The 16,715-nt window shown below is 45.9% G+C and overlaps 1 protein-coding gene across 3 annotated transcripts in view; it reads right to left on the bottom strand.

Annotated features, from left to right (window-relative positions):
• Positions 1 to 713: 713 nt before the first annotated feature.
• Positions 714 to 16,715, bottom strand: part of HMGA2 (high mobility group AT-hook 2) — a 119,059-nt gene continuing 103,057 nt past the window's right edge. The window contains exons 5-6 of one of the 3 annotated variants that reach the window (XM_064141986.1): positions 3,107 to 3,188; positions 714 to 2,455 (exon numbers count right to left, since the gene is read on the bottom strand). In XM_064141986.1, the coding sequence (XP_063998056.1) occupies positions 3,141 to 3,188 (48 nt within the window). In that variant the 3' untranslated portion in view covers positions 714 to 2,455; positions 3,107 to 3,140. Of the gene's footprint in view, positions 2,456 to 2,758; positions 3,189 to 11,459; positions 11,528 to 16,715 lie in introns of those variants that run through there. The other 2 variants (XM_064141985.1, XM_064141987.1) reach the window with 2 other exon arrangements.

Here is a 16,715-nt window from a genome sequence, read left to right on the forward strand (position 1 = left end):
AAACTATATATATAAAAAATTTTATGATGTTCTCACTGATTCAATGGCCACATGCAATTTTTTCAGTCTGAAAAAAAAAAAAATGAGGTATAGTAAGGCCCTGAGAGGTAGTAATGTGTTTTGATTGTACTACAACGTATAGAAAAATCCAAGGTTCAGTTCGTCAGAGTGGTCTCTCGGAGGTTGAAAGTGTGACACATGCTGCCCAGCCATTAGTTCTGAGCCATTCACTGAATACTGTGGCTTAAAAAAAAAAAGACAACAAAATAAACCCCTAAACCCCCAAAAGGGACTTGCTAAGGCTTGGTTCAATGCCCTTTGAAGTCAGCAGAATTCCTTCTGCTGCCTTCAAGTGACAATAGATTTGGCCTGTTGGAGCTGCTGCATAGCTAAGGTCATTCCTCTTTCGTGTCCAGTTGTACTACTCCGATCAGCAATTCCTGTCACTGAACCCTCCTGCAGGCTTTCAAGGAGGTTCACATTTCCTGACACTGCCTCTTGGAAGAAGCCAGTAAATAGTTATCTTTAACTACGTTTGGCTTGGTACTGAAGCCCCACGGACAGATGCCTTCCTGAGAAACTACCCCTGGCCCGGTTATTAATACAATGGTACAAAGTACTGACTAGGAGAGAGAGGAAGAAGGGAGATGAAACAGCAACAGAGAAAAGGAAATGGGAGGAGGGAAGAGAGAAACAACAAAAGTGAGAGAGAGAGAGAGAGAGAGAGAGGAGAATTAAAAATCCAACCCAAAACAACAACGGACCCTCTACACAAGAAGCATTTAAAATAAATCTGGCTGAAACATATAACAAAAGTCACATTTGTGGCAAAGACAGGAAAATCCTCGCCAAGCATTTCCTTACAATCTACTCCTTTTATTTATGTCTCCTTAAAATAAAACAACACCAACAAAACCAAACCCCAAACAAACCCACAGATTTGTGATTGCATTATGCAAAAGCTGAGCTTGTTGCTTTCCCACCTGACAAAGCTTCAAGTTTCTTTGAAGGGTTTGGGGTTTGTTTTTTTTTCCTTATTTTTTTTTTTAATAAGAAAGTAATTTTTTAAATGTGTTCATTTTTTTTCCACAAGTTATTTTACATAAAGAAAAAAAACGTTTTGAAGTGGGGATTAGTTGCAGTCCTAAACCGTTTCAAATGTCCCAAAACTAACTGCTGAATAGTAACAAGTTCATTCCATTTCAAGTCTGGAGGTAGGTCTTTGTCAATCAATTAGTCTATCTCTTTAAACAATTCACTTGAGGTACAAACTTGGAGAGTAATATTTAAACATTAGAGCTAAATTTCTTCTTTTTTTTTTTTTTTTCCTTTCTTTCTATGTCATGTAGTGTTACTGAAGAAAATTATCCTCACAAACCCATCAGCAATTCAGTACAAAAATATATTCAAGTTAACAGCACATTACGCAGAAGTCTAGAAGAGAATAGGGGTAAGTGGAAAAACAAACAGAAACAACCAACCAAAAAGAATAAAAGGCAAAAAAACCCCACCCAAACCAAGCAAACAGAGAAAGAAAAATACATAGTCATGCCAAAACACAATTAAAGGTATTGCTTCCTTAGCTGCAATTAAGTGTTGAAGTAGAAGTAAGGGAAAAATGCACATACTCAGGATTATCTGCCCAGTAAGAATTTCCTGCATTGAGTGTGTCTAGCAGCATTTGTATTTATCAGTCTGTTGAGTTATCTGTAAAAATCAGAGGTAGTATTGAATAGTGGGGAGGAAATATTGCATCTGGTGCTAAAAAGTGCTGCTTTGAGTGGAAAGACGGAGAAGTGCCACCGGCACAGAGGTGCCCAGTGAACCATCCTATGTCCAAATACATTGCTTAAAGTAACACATGAGCTTAGCTGAGGTACGTGGTGCTGGTTCTTGCATCGTGACTGAGGGGTAACAAGGAGAGATGTAGTCTGATTGAAATACTAGTTAAAGGGTGAGTGGAACGAGTCAAAACTAAGTGACACAGGTGGGTTCTTTTTGTTCAGATATGTCCGTGATTCATTCTGAGGCACCTTTAAAACACTTTTCTCCTCAAGACTTAGTCAATGATGGCGTAAGAGTGTTTGGTGTCAGACATAGAGTCATCGAATCACAGAATTGTCAGGGCTGGAAGGGACTCCCAAGGATCATTTAGTTCCAAATCCCCTGCCACGGGCAGGGACACCTCGCCATAGATCAGGTTGGCAGAGTCCCCTCCAGCCTGGCCTTAAAAACTCAATTTTTGTTTCCACAGAAAACACCTGGCCCTGCAGAAAGCTGACTCTGCTCATTTTGTTTACTACTGCTTCAGCTGATACGTTTGCATTTGCAGCTACACAACCTACGGTTGCCTTTCTTCCCTTTTGCAAGACAAAAGTACCTTTTCCGTGTGGATGTCTGTCTTCGATTACCAGCTGAATGAAGGGAAAGGTCAGCTTTCAGCTTTTGTTTTTTCCTGAAATAACAGTAAGTCTTAACATTAAAAAAAAAAACCAAAAAGTCAAGTAAGTCTACAAGAAGGACATTAAAAAAAACCCCACCAAACAGAAAAAAAAAGGGGAAAAAAAAAACCCCAACAAACAGTATCTATCCCTTATCTTTGGTGTCCTAAAACGGGGAGTTCACTAAGTAGGGAGTGGGTTGCTGAAGTGTTGCAAGGCTTTAGTGTTACACACGCAGCCTCTCCTATTTCAATGCCCATTACAACGACTATCTTACATATTTCTTGGGTTTTGTGCAGTGCAGTGAATGACACAAACCTGATTCAGAGCTCTTCTTTACCCATTTACCCCTTACTTAGCAGCTCAAACAAACTATTAGTAGGTTAAGGAAAAACAACAACAACAAAAAAAACCAAACAGTAATTCAAAATTGCATCATTAATCTGTGTCCCCTTTGTGTTACAGCAGTTTTTCACTAAACCTGGGACTGTGAAGGGATTACAAAGATGATGTTTAGTCAAATCCTTTTTAAGGTGATGTGATATTTTTGGTTTTTTTGTTTCCTCCTCCCTCCCCCATCCCCCCTCCCCAGGCAGAAGTGGAAAGACCATGGCAATAGAAAATAAGTGGTCAAGGCAGTGTCTTCTCCCTTCAAAAGACCCAACTGCTGATGAGGTAGAAATTGCATAGTGTGGTCTCCTAGTCTTCCTCTGCAGACTCCTGTGAGGATGTTTCTTCAGTCTCTTCCTAGAATACAGAAATAGAAGAAGATAAATACTGTGGTGACCATGTGCCTTAGGCTGCCACCTCACTTTTCTCCCATGCAGCTGACACTTACCCCTGATAATAAAATGCCCTTTACAGTTGCTGTGACATTTTGAGAAGCCATTCTGGAGAGACCAGGAAGATGCCCTGCTCTCTGATCTCCCCTGGCTGCCCTGCCAGGGTTTTCTTCTACCCCAGGGGTGCCAAGAAAAAGTAATCTATGCTGTGATCTGGGCCCCCCAGTTCAGGAGGAACATTGAGATGCTTGAGCGTGTCCAGAGAAGGGCGACGAGGCTGGGGAGAGGCCTTGAGCACAGCCCTACGAGGAGAGGCTGAGGGAGCTGGGATTGGTTAGCCTGGAGAAGAGGAGGCTCAGGGCAGACCTTATTGCTGTCTGCAACTACCTGAAGGGTGGCTGTGGCCAGGAGGAGGTTGCTCTCTTCTCTCAGGTGGCCAGCACCAGAACAAGAGGACACAGCCTCAGGCTGCACCAGGGGAAATTTAGGCTGGAGGTGAGGAGAAAGTTCTTCCCTGAGAGAGTCATTGGACACTGGAATGGGCTGCCCGGGGAGGTGGTGGAGTCGCCGTCCCTGGAGCTGTTCAAGGCAGGATTGGACGTGGCACTTGGTGCCATGGTCTGGCCTTGAGCTCTGTGCTAAAGGGTTGGACTTGATGATCTGTGAGGTCTCTTCCAACCTTGGTGATACTGTGAGACTGTGATACTGTGATCTGTCACAGGCCTCTTACAAGCAGCAGAAATAGGCAGCTAGAAAACAGCAAGCATTTTGAGCAGGTATTGAATGTTAAGTGGGTGCTTTCGGATGTCTCCTCGGTCCTAGTGCAGCCTTCCTGTTTGCCTCCAGCAGGCCTGACCAAATGTGCTGCTCTTATGCTGCTTCTTTAGCAGATGTGCATTACCTTGCAGGACATGGGTGGTAAACTGGGGCAGTGACCATGTCTGATAAAGGGCCTGCCAGGGAAAAGTTGTTATCAAATGCTGCACAGCACCACCTAAGACAGCACGTGAAAAGATCTAGGAAGAGAAGGAATTTACTCCCTCAGCCAACTGAGACCTTTTGAGAATGACCAGCTTAAAACAGCTTATAACAGGCTTCATACTTTAATAGGCTTGATTTTCCACATGGCTTCATTTTGTCTGGGTGGCTAACTGACACAATTTATAACTCTCTTCCTTTCCCAGGCCACTACAGTGCACCATTCAGCCTTAAAGCTTGCCTGAGCTATATGACCAAACTTCCATTCATTAGTGTTTGAAACACCTCAGCTGTGAAGGGCTCCTAAATGCTACCATGTGTGACGCTGCTGCAGAGGAGCTGCATCAAGAAAAAACACTGAGCTTTAATCATAGGCCACTGCTCACTGCAATCCCCTTTCAAAAGGTTTCAACCTCCTACCCCAACTCTCCCTGCAAGAGAAGGCTGGAGAAAAAAAAGAGCTGTAAATCCAGGGAATAAACATAAGTATAAATGAATGGATGACAGCTTAAAAAACACAACCATAGCAGCATCAAGCCATGAGATTTCACACTGGTTTTGTTTAGTCTGCTGTGGGTTATGTGGGAAATGTGAAAAGCATGAAGCTAACACTCCCCCTTCTCCCATCATACCCCTACCCCCTGCTAAAGCTTGGGCCCCAGGTATTTAAGCCAGTAGGTTTATACCTCTTGACTAGGAAACAGGCCATGACCCTGGGGTACTCTGTCGAGCACCAGGCACAAAGAAAGATGCAGCATGATCAAAGCTGCAGCCAGTGGAAAGAGAGCGAAGTCAAGTGTCAGCCACCCTCTGACCTTGCATTTTCAATTAACATCTAAATTCTAGAAGACACTAATCTATCATGCAGATTTACAACTCCTTCCTCACAACAACTTGGGTCCACTTGTAGCAGGGTTATATTCAGAGTGCCTCTGTGGAAATAATCCCTGACTTATGAAACAACTAAGCGATTTTTACTCTGCCCCTGGTGGCACAGGAGAGATCTAAGCTCACATTCCATCCAGTGCCATCAACAGGTAATGCATCTTCCCTGCTTATCTTCCCCACAGAAAAGGTCTGGGACTCTTAGAACATTTCAGTCAAGAAGACAAACGGTAAGCAACAGGCACTTAACCAAGGGATCATTTGGACTGCATGCAGAGAGATGGGTTTGAGCCTTGGTCATTCAGAATTCAGGACCACAGGATCACAGGGTGTTAGGAGTTGGAAGAGACCTCTGGAGATCATCGAGTCCAACCCCCCTGCCAGAGCAGGACCATAGAATCTCGTGCAGGTCACACAGAAACATGTCCAGACAGGGCTTGAAAGCCTCCAGAGAAGAAGACTCCACAGCCTCTCTGGGGAGCCTGTTTCAGTTCTCCTTGACCTTTACCGTAAAGAAGTTCTTCCTCATGTTGATGTGGAACTTGCCGTGCTGCAGTTTCCATCCACTGCCCCTTGTCCTAGCCCACTGCATAAGTGAGCAGAGCCTGTCCCTTCCTTCCTGACACTCAGCCCTCATTTATTTGTATAGACATTTATTAGATCTCTTTGCAGTCTCTCTCCAGACTAGACAGCCCCAGGGCTCTCAGCCTTTCCTCATCAGGCAGTGCTGCAGTCCCTTCATCATCCTTGTAGCCCTCTGCTGGGCTCTTATGAGTATATCCCTGTTCCTCTTGAACTGGGGAGCCCAGAACCGGATGCAATATTCCAGGTGGGGCTTCACCAGGTCAGAGTAGAGGAAGAGTGGAACCTCCCTCAATCTGCTGCACACACTCTTCTTAATGCACCCCAAGATCCCACTGGCCTTCTTGGCCACAAGGGCACATTGCTGTCCCATGCAGAACTTGTCCACTAGGACTCCCAGGTCCTTGTCACAGTATCACAGTATCACAGTATCATCAGGGCTGGAAGAGACCTCACAGATCATCAAGTCCAACCCTTTACCACAGAGCTCAAGGCTAGACCATGGCACCAAGTGCCACGTCCAACCTTGCCTTGAACAGCTCCAGGGACGGTGACTCCACCACCTCCCCGGGCAGCCCATTCCAGTGTCCAATGACTCTCTCAGTGAAGAACTTTCTCCTCACCTCCAGCCTAAATTTCCCCTGGTGCAGCCTGAGGCTGTGTCCTCTCGTTCTGGTGCTGGCCACCTGAGAGAAGAGACTAACCTCCCCCTGGCCACAACCAGATCATGGCAAACTCCAGGTCTGCCTCCAACCTAAGTGTGTTAGTTAAAAATTACCACTGTGGGTTGTGTGCTTTTCACATAAACACAGGTAGACAAGCTTTGCTCTTTGATGGTGATGATGTGCTCAGTAGCTTAGAGCACTGTGGCCAGCCATGAGCCTCTCCCCGCTGCTGCCCACAAGACAGCAGCACACAAGTGGGCACAGAACAGCAGCTCTCTTTGTTCTACGCTTGGCTTGCCAGGAGATCACTGAAAACTGATGGACTCATTTTCCACGACACTGCACTTCCCATCATACCACAAGAAGCACGGGGGAGAGACAAAGTACGTGGAAGGCCATGCTTCAGAGCCCAGCCAGGGTGGCCACAGAAAGCTACTCTTAGTTAAAGAGTTGCCCACTCCAGTGATTTTTATCGTCAATCCCACAGTATTTTTTTTTTCCCACTTAGCCCTTGCTGCAGTGTGCTGGGGAAAGTCTAGGCTGGATGTTAGGAGGGAGTTCTTCACAGAGAGAGTGATTGGCATTGGAATGGGCTGCCCAGGGAGGTGGTGGAGTCACCATCCCTGGAGGTGTTGAAGCAAAGCCTGGCTGAGGCACTTAGTGCCATGGTCTGGTTGACTGGACAGGGCTGGGTGCTAGGTTGGACTGGGTGATGTTGGAAGTCTCTTCCAACTTGATTCATTCTATGACCATGAAAATCAATGAGAAGCTCTTCCTTCATACCTATACATACACACATTATATATACATATATATATATATATATATATATATGTTTATGTACTGGAGGATGAGTTTAGCTCATCTACATATGTAAATGCCTGTACCTGTAGAAAGAGGAAGGGAAAGAAACCAAAAATGAAGCTAGACCTCCCACAGGATTTTAATAATAATAATAATAACAACAATAACTAGTACTAATACTACTACTAATTATTATTATTATTATTACATTTCTATATATAACATATATAATTATACATTTTATATACAATTATATATGAGGTTATTTTACATATCTTAATATATTTTATATATAATAAATATGTATAATTATTGTTGTCTATAATAATACTGTTGTCATTTTATTGTTGCTATAATTGTTATTACTGTAACAACACTTTTGTATTGTTATTATTGTTGCCCTTATTATAACTGTTATTATTATTATTATTATATATTTGAGATTGACATACTTTAAATTCACAGCAGTTTGGGAAAGGCTTTTTCCCCCTCATCAATAAAATCTGGCAAAAGGATCAGACTGTTGTGCAGCAAAAAGAAAACTCTCCTTCATTAAGTTAATTCTTTGCAAAAGGCTAAGTTAGTTCAGCTACAGATGAGTGGGTTTAAGTCCCTTGTCAAGACACAGATGGAGACCTGATTGCTGCTCTCAACTGCTTACAGTTCAAACAAAGGGATAATAGAGACTTCCTGCACAGATGAAATGCAGCTCTACCTGCTGCCTATGACCTCCTTTTGGTGCTCCAGATTCGATCACAGATCACAGGATATTAGGGGTTGGAAGAGACCCCTGGAGATCTTCAGGTCCAACCCCCCTGACAGAGCAGGACCACAGAATCTAGTGCAGGTCACACAGGAACGCATTCAGAGGGGTCTTGAAAGTTTGCAGAGCAGAAGACTCAACAAGTTCTCTGGGGAGCCTATTCCAGTGCTCCATGGCTCTTATAGTAAATAAGTTCTTCCTCATACTAAGGCGGAACTTGCTGTGCTGTAGTTTGCGTCCATTGCCCCTTGTCCTGTCTCAGGGCACAAGTGAGCAGAGCCTGTCCCTTCCTTCCTGACACCCAGCCCTCATCTGTTTATATCCATTTATTAGATCCCCTTTCAGACTTCTCCTCTCCAGACTAAAGAGCCCCAGGGCTCTCAGCCTTTCCTTATCAGGCAGTGCTCCAGTCCCTTCAGCATCCTTGTAGCCCTCTGCTGGACTCCCACGAGTAGGTCCTTGTCCTTCTTGAACTGGGGAGCCCAGAACTGGATGCAATATTCCAGTTGAGGTCTCATCAGAGCAGAACAGAGGGATGAGAAGCTCCCTAGACCTGCTGGACACTCCTTCTTAATGCACTCCAGGATCCCAATGGCTTTCTTGGCCTCAAAGGCACATTTCTGCCCCATGGAGAACTCCTCGTCCACCAGGCCTCCCATGTGGTCGGTGCAGGCTACTTTTCTGGCAGTACAAGCAGCCAGTAGCTTCCTGCTGTCCTCAAGAACAGACTTCCACCCTCTGGTGATGTGGTAGGCTTGGTAGGCCCAAAATAGGCTTATACATGTCCTGCCTTGCCTAGGCATGCTTTCCTGCTCCACCAGAGAGGCAAGCGTGGGAAATGGACACAAAACCTGTGGCCACTAAGTCTGGCCTGCCCAGGGTCCTGTGGTGTAAGGTACACTTAGCTTGTGCCTGCCCAGTGCAAGGCCTGTGCTCTTCCCAAATCAGGGAAAAGTGAACCTGTGGCTTTGCCTAATATGGTATGGTTTGGCTAATTGCCATCCTGATTGGCTATTTTTGTGTCCAAAGGGCAATTAATCTCACCTCACAGGGATGAAAAGGAGATGCCCAGGTGAACAATGTGCTTTTGCTTCAGTGCTTTGCCTCCCTGCTCTTTGCCTGCTCTCTCTGCTGTGCCCAGCCCTGCTGCTATTGCACACTGCCTTATTGCTGCCTGCTAAACTCCACTGCCGGCAGTTACCAGGAGCAGACCCTGGATGCCTGCACGCGATCGGCCTGTGTGGCCAGCGTGACATCGTGCTGAGACTGCACCACCTCTTCCTCTGCACCTGAAGGTGCTGCTTAGAATCCCCAGACATATACAGAGATCATCCAGAAGAAGCGGGGAGACAAGGGCAGAGATTGTCTGTGTCCTTTCCCCAGAACCCGGGAAGATTCAAGTCTCAACATCCAAGACAGAGTCCCCTGAAAGCATCTGGTCACTGCCTGGACTGTGGCCAGCCCCCACGAGGGTAATAATAATAATAATTTGTGAGTAAACGCTCAATGCCTCTTTGTAATTCTCTATTGCCTTCCACTACAGAGCACAAAGAGCTTGAGCCCAGCTACTGGGCAAGTGGCATATTGACCACAAGCGGCATTTGACCACAGGAATCTTCTCGTCCAGTTCAATTAACGTTTCTATATTTTGCTGGTTATGACCAGCATAGAGATTATCCATAGAATGTTTCCATGACTGCTTAAGAACTGAAATACTATTAAAATTAGTGGTTGGGTGTGGTGAGAGTTCTGAATAGCAAAATGAATAAGCAATATTAATTTTGGAAAACATAATCTCGCAACAATTAATTTCCCCTCCCCAACATTTGGTCTTTGTATGTCTTCTGCATTCCCTTTTTTTTGGTGTACACCCACAAAGTGGTCACAAGAAAACAGGATGATGAAAGCATTGGTGGTGTTTGAGAGGAGTCTTTCCCCTACCTGCAACTTTGGCATTTTATAAAAGCATTTGTTCTGTTCTAACACCCTGGGGCAAACCTCCTTCATGGCTACTACAAGGCTAACTGTCTTTGTCTCAGAAGACTGGCTGCTAACTCAGATGACAATTGATCTTTTTATTCACCTGCTCAGGAATTTTTGAACAACAGATAAAAACTAAACAGGGAACCATTCTGCAGGATCACAGCAATGGAGCTAGATACGGAGCTTCCAAATTTGCCAGAGCTTTGATTTTATAACAGAGTATTAGCTACTGGCACAGATTCTACTGGCTGCTTTCTAAGCCCAAGAGCGTATGCTTGAATAGATATGTCAAAAAGAACTGCTGACAAGAGCAACTTGCAAACTGCAGACCATTGTCTGCTGTTAACTTGTCTGAAATCTCCTGTCATGCAAGCTAACGTTTTCAGAGCCCTCCCTGAAGCCAGCCAGCAGTTCCTAGAGACAGAGGGGCCCGGTCTGTGCCCAGCTGTGACAGTGCCATCTCAACTGTTCCACAGCCTACACACCAAGCTGCTTTGGAAACTCATACAGCACTAACAGACACCTGCACAGCATGCTCTGGGAAGCTCACTGCTGCTCATTGCTGTCTACAGCTACCTGAAAGGATGCTGTGGAGAGACTGGTGCTGGTCTCTTCTCACAGGTAATTGTCCTGGTAGGGCATAAATACTGCCAGGCAGGTTTAATCCTGGCTCTCCTCCTCCAGTTGAGCATGGATCTGGGAGTGAGACCTTACTGCTGTCTACAACTACCTGAGGGGTGGTTGTGGCCAGGAGGAGGTTGCTCTCTTCTCTCAGGTGGCCAGCACCAGAACAAGAGGACACAGCCTCAGGCTGTGCCAGGGGAAATTTAGGCTGGAGGTGAGGAGAAAGTTCTTCCCTGAGAGAGTCATTGGACACTGGAATGGGCTGCCCGGGGAGGTGGTGGAGTCGCCGTTCCTGGAGCTGTTCAAGGCAGGATTGGACGTGGCACTTGGTGCCATGGTCTAGTCTTGAGCTCTGTGGTAAAGGGTTGGACTTGATGATCTATGAGCTCTCTTCCAACCTTGGTGATACTGTGATACTGTGTGATAAGCAAACAAAAAGGGTTTGGCCCCAGCAAAGCCTTGAGGGCTAGGGGGGCTTAGCACCACATGCCAGGTGTCTTGTGCTGCCCTCACTGTGCCTGCGTGGTCAAAGGAGGCACAAAGCTTTGAATTCTTTGGAACAATGGTACTAGTGGCTGTTGGCCAGTTTGATTTCAAAATCAAGTATTTAAAGGCAGATGATTTAGAAACCCAGCCTTTCTTCACAGTGCCTTTTCTACATTCTCCCTTCCTGCACCCTGCCTTCCTGTACCTTACCTTCCTTTGTCTGCAGGGAGCCATCCTGCCTCTCCCTGTCTGTGGCTCATTAAAGGCAGCCCTGTGTATGCAGCTGACACTGGGCAGCTTAGCAGCATTTCTTCCCTCTGCCTGAAATATTTAGTATTTTACCCTGGGATCATCACTGCGAGGTTGAAAGCATCTTTGACACAGGAGACTTACTCAGGGACCAAAAGAGTCGTAAGTACATCTGCTGGAGTGAATGCCAAGACTCCATAGGCATAGTTAGAATTGTTCCTGTTCTCACGCTCCTATTTTCCAAGTTCTGATTGTTTAAACTGTTTAATTCTGTGCAATTGCTTCCTGTCAACAGAAAACCCAAAGAACCTCAGGGAAATTTCCCTTTTTTTTTAAATATTAATAACAAAAATTATATTCATACAGAAATTAACAGTCATCATTCATAAATATTATCCATTTCTGGTACAGTAATTAAGGACAGAAACAGAGGGAACGGCCTCAGGCTGCCACTGGGTAGGTTTAGACTGGACATTAGGAAACATTTCTTCAGGGCAAGAGTGGTTAAGCACAGGATTGGGCTGCCCAGGGAGTTCATAGAATCATAGAATCAACCAGGCTGGAAGAGACCTCAAAGATCATCCAGTCCAACCTATCCACCAGCCCTATCCAGTCACCCAGACCATGGCACTAAGTGCCTCACCCAGGCTTTTCTTGAACACCTCCAGGGATGGTGCCTCCACCACCTCCCTGGGCAGCCCATTCCAATGCCAATCACTCTCTCTGGGAAGAACTTCCTCCTAGCATCCAGCCTATACTTCCCCCAGCACAATTTGAGACTCTGTCCCCTTGTTCTGTTGCTGGTTGCCTGGGAGATGAGACCAACCCCACCTGGCTACAGCCTCCCTTCAGGTAGTTGTAGACAGCAATGAGCTCTGCCCTGAGCCTCCTCTTCTGCAGGCTGCACACCCCCAGCTCCCTCAGCGTTGCCTCACAGGGCTGTGCTCCAGGCTTTTCACCAGCTTCATCACCCTTCTCTGGACACACTCCAGTATTTCAACATCTCTCTTGAGTGGAGAGGCCCAGAACTGGACACAGTACTCAAGGTGTGGCCTGACCAGTACTCACTGCTATCTCATTACGAGAGCTCTTGGATATGATGGAGTGATAATTGGTTACTTTTAGAGCAAGAACTTATCTGACATAGGATTTTTAAATCTAAGAGGGTTCACACTGAGAACTTCCAGAGGCAGGAACTAGGTTATCCGACATTTAGACATGCTAAAAAGTACCTGCCTTAGGCTCTGCCTATCAAAATCTCCTACAGAGGAGCATGAATGAACGTCAGCTCCAGGTGCACAGTTTGCCATGGATTTTAGAGCAGCCCTGAAGTTAACTCAGCAGTGAGGTTTCTGCAAGGCAGTAGGTCATGCAGCATTGAAGCCTGCACTGCATAAGCCCTTTGAAACTGAGACTCTGCTGTCTAAATTACGTCAGGCCAGATTTCTGAAACACGTTTTGGCATCTGAGTACAGCAAGTGCCTTTTTGACCTGAGCAGGTCAAAATGCTTTGAACAAATCTGTTCCCCATGTGATTAAAAGGAAAGTGAAAATCTCCAGCAAAATCTCAGTGCTGGTTAGAAGATTTTTTTGCAGGAAGCACCATTTGAAGTCTGCAGAGCAGAAGCCTAAAGCGAAAATGGTGCTTGAAGTAATTGCAAGTGCTGTGCTAACACTGACAGAGACATATTTTGTCTTGGAGAGCTTCAACCCAACAAGATGTAAACAGTTTTGATGGGAAGGAAATAAAACATTGCAGAAAAGAAGGCAGTGCTGCTGCTAGAAACATGTACAACTGAGCTGGACTAACCTCAACTCTAAGTTGCTCTTAGGAACCTCTTGTGGAGGCTTTAAACTGGAGGAGTGATAAACTGTGGAGCATTCACACAGCACACTGTGCTCCAGGGCCAAAATCCAGAGTGGAGCATAAGGGAAGTAGAGGCTCTAGTAATAGTCTCTAATCACTAATACATATGTCTTTAATTAGATGGAAGAGTAAAAATAGGTGAATGCCAGTGTTTAAAGGATCTTTAGGCTTCTAAAGCATGTTGGAACGCTGTGCACCACTCCATTAGCTCTGTTTTCTTGTAGCAGTGGAAATGGCAAAACCTAGAAGAATACTGGAGGCCACACAGATAAACCTTCCTTGCCTTCCTCCTGAGCCACCTGAAACAGCATCAATTTCTGGGCATCAGAAGGACTTCAGTGAAAGCATCCTAAAATGGAGTAAGGAACACTAAGAAGACTTTGAAATTGAAGTCAAGCCTACATAGTTTACCTTTCTCCATCCCTTACTTTAGGGAATGAAAAGGAGAATAAAGAAAAGCCTGTTAAATTTCTATTCTCCTTCTCCTCCACAAACAAAAACTGTGACTGATTGTTCCAGACAGGAAGTAAGTGCCAGAAGTTATTCACCTCCAATCCTTTGTCACAGACAAGTTTTATGGCTGCATCCACAGAGCCATTGGCAACTGGAATGGCTCTCAGGCGTTGGAATGGGCTGCCCAGGGAGGCAGTTGAGTCACAGTATCACCAAGGTTGGAAGAGACCTCATAGATCATCAAGTCCAACCCTTTACCACAGAGCTCAAGGCTAGACCATGGCACCAAGTGCCACGTCCAATCCTGCCTTGAACAGCTCCAGGGACGGCGACTCCACCACCTCCCCGGGCAGCCCATTCCAGTGTCCAATGACTCTCTCAGTGTGAGGTCGCTGACCCTGGATGTTGTTTGGATGTGGTGCTTGGCGATATGGTTTAGGGTGCACCTTGTAGAGTAGGGCTATCAGCTGGACTTGGTGATGCTGGGGGTCTCCTCCAACCCAACCATTCCTGCGATTCAGCAGGCACTGCAGCTCAGGAAGCGCTATAACTGTCTGTAGCGATAAATAACCCAATAAACATCTTCCCTTTTGAGCCCCAGCTGGGAGACTTTGCCAAGTGATCAAACTTGTCTGAACCTTGAAGCCACAGCTTTGAAGCAGTAAGAAAGAGACTGAAAACCTGCAGCCAAGAGCTGCGCACACCTCATTAGGGCCCAGTCACGCGGGAAGGCCGAGTGGCAGCCGCCGGCCCCGCAAACCCACCGGCAGGAGCCTGCGGGAAGGGAAGGGGAGATAAAAGAGCCTTTCACAGTGGCAGGGCACCGGTGACACTTTTACGAGCCCCGAGGCTGAGCAGCCCACACCACGCTCCCGCCCGCCAAGTGTGGACCTCAGGGCAAGCAGGGCCGGGGGGGGGGGGACTGCTGCTGCCCTTGCTCTTCCTCAGTCACCCCCAGCTGCTTCTTCCCTCTCTCTTATATTTCATTCCTCAAGGAGAGAGTTTATCGTACAGGGTTCTACCTCCCCTGGGTTATGCTCAGAAAAGCCCCCCCCCCCTAAATGAGAAACATATTTCTGGAGAGCTGGGTTCTCCCAGAGTTCACAAGAGACTTTGTGGCATAATGCAGCTACATTTTTTTTTCCTTACAACCCCCCCCCCCCAAAACTAAACAAAAATGTCAAAGCTTTACAGACTCATAAAACGCTTTTAAAAGTGTCTGAAGAGTTTCATCGCAGATCTTGCCACACAGGCACTGGTACAGGCTGTGTGGCTGGCAGTGGAGTATTTAACTCTGCGACCTAAAGTTCTGGGTTTCATTGCCAGACTAAACAGCAGGTTTGCAGCAAAAGGCAAGGCAGCGATTCCTGAGCGAAACGGGGCAATGGAAACCCTTTTCTTGCACACTTTACTGATTGTGTAACCAGGGAGTACCTCTCTGCACAGCTGAAAGCATAAAATCAGAGGAGTTTGTCTTGGTTTTAATAAAGGACCCTCACCGCACACCCCCTGCCCCATCCCCTCCCTTTTCTTTTAACTGCAAAGACCTCTGCTGCCATTTTATTATGTAATGCTGCAGGCTAAAAATATAACCCTAACTTAAGCCATCTTGCCAAGAGATCTACAAATACCAGGTAATCCAGAAAGGGTAGCTATGCTTTAATGACATACTCTTCTTGTCAGCTTAATATGTTCAACCCCTGAAGGGCTCACAGGGATGCCTTTAAGAGATCTTTTTCAACTTCTTGAGTATCTCCACACAATGTGATGGGAAGGGTGATAAAGTATGATCTTCTTCAGCACAGAGCAGCAACCCAACCTCTCAAGCTTTAAGACAGACAGAGACATGCTGGAGAGAGTCCATCAGAGAGCCATGAGGATGAGTGGGGGACTTGAGCATCTATCTTCCCTATCGAGAGAGACTGCAGCTATTTAGAATCATAGAATCATAGAATCAACCAGGCTGGAAGAGACCTCCAAGCTCATCCAGGCCAACCTAGCACCCAGCCCTATCCAGTCAACCAGACCATGGCACTAAGTGCCTCATCCAGGCTTTTCTTGAACACCTCCAGGGGCGGTGCCTCCACCACCTCCCTGGGCAGCCCATTCCAATGCCAATCACTCTCTCTGGGAAGAACTTCCTCCTAACATCCATCCTACACCTCCCCTGACACAACTTGAGACTGTGTCCCCTCGTTCTGCTGGTGACCACCTGGCAGAAGAGGCCAACCCCCACCTGGCTACATCCTCCCTTCAGGTAGTTGTAGACAGCAGTCTGGAGAAGAGAAGACTGAGAAGGGATCTGATCAATGTCTATAAATATCTAAGGTGTGGGTGTCAAGTAGAGGGGGTCAATCTCTTTTCCATGGTGGACAGTAATAAGACAAGGAGCAGTGGATACAAACTGGAACACAGAAGATTTCACCTCAACATGAGGAAAAACTTCTTTACAGTGAGGGTGACAGAGCACTGGAATAGGCTCCTCAGAGAGGTTGTGGAGTCTCCTTCTCTGAAGACTTCCAAACCTGCCTTGATGCACTCCCGTGCAGACTAACCTGGGTGATTCTGCTTTAGGCAGGGTGGATTGGACTCAATGATCTCTGGAGGTCCCTTCCAAGCGCTAAGGATCTGTGCAATTCTGCACAACTCATCCTATCACAGGGCAAAGGTTTTTCTTTCCCTAGACAGGGTAGTCTGACTCCAAGTGAGTGAGGCTGTCCAGCTTAACAGATAGTGATTATTTCCTTTTGATTAGAGATACTTCTATGGCAGCTTCTTTTCCAGTTGAACACATCTCTCTCTCTCTCTACATCTATATATCTATAACCAAACCAGAAAAGGTATGATGGTGGAAGAGTGTGTTCAGAACATGTTTTATTTTAAGCCCATGACAGATTAACTGCAATTTATACCTCAATATTAATTTACTCTCCTCTTCTTAAACAGAAGAAATACTAATATAAATTACAGTTAATGCCTCATATATAACACAGTTCTCAGGAGACTATTAAAGTGATGGGCGTGTTGCCTAACATACTTTAACTGTCTCTTTGTTCTGACTTCAGCTTCCACATTTTGCTTCAAAACAAGCATGAGAATGAGGGAAGGGGAGGGAGTAGAAGCCATTCACTGCCCTGAACCTGATATCTCCCA

The sequence above is a fragment of the Pogoniulus pusillus genome, chromosome 4, assembly GCF_015220805.1.
Source record: "Pogoniulus pusillus isolate bPogPus1 chromosome 4, bPogPus1.pri, whole genome shotgun sequence".
Lineage (NCBI taxonomy): Eukaryota > Metazoa > Chordata > Aves > Piciformes > Lybiidae > Pogoniulus > Pogoniulus pusillus.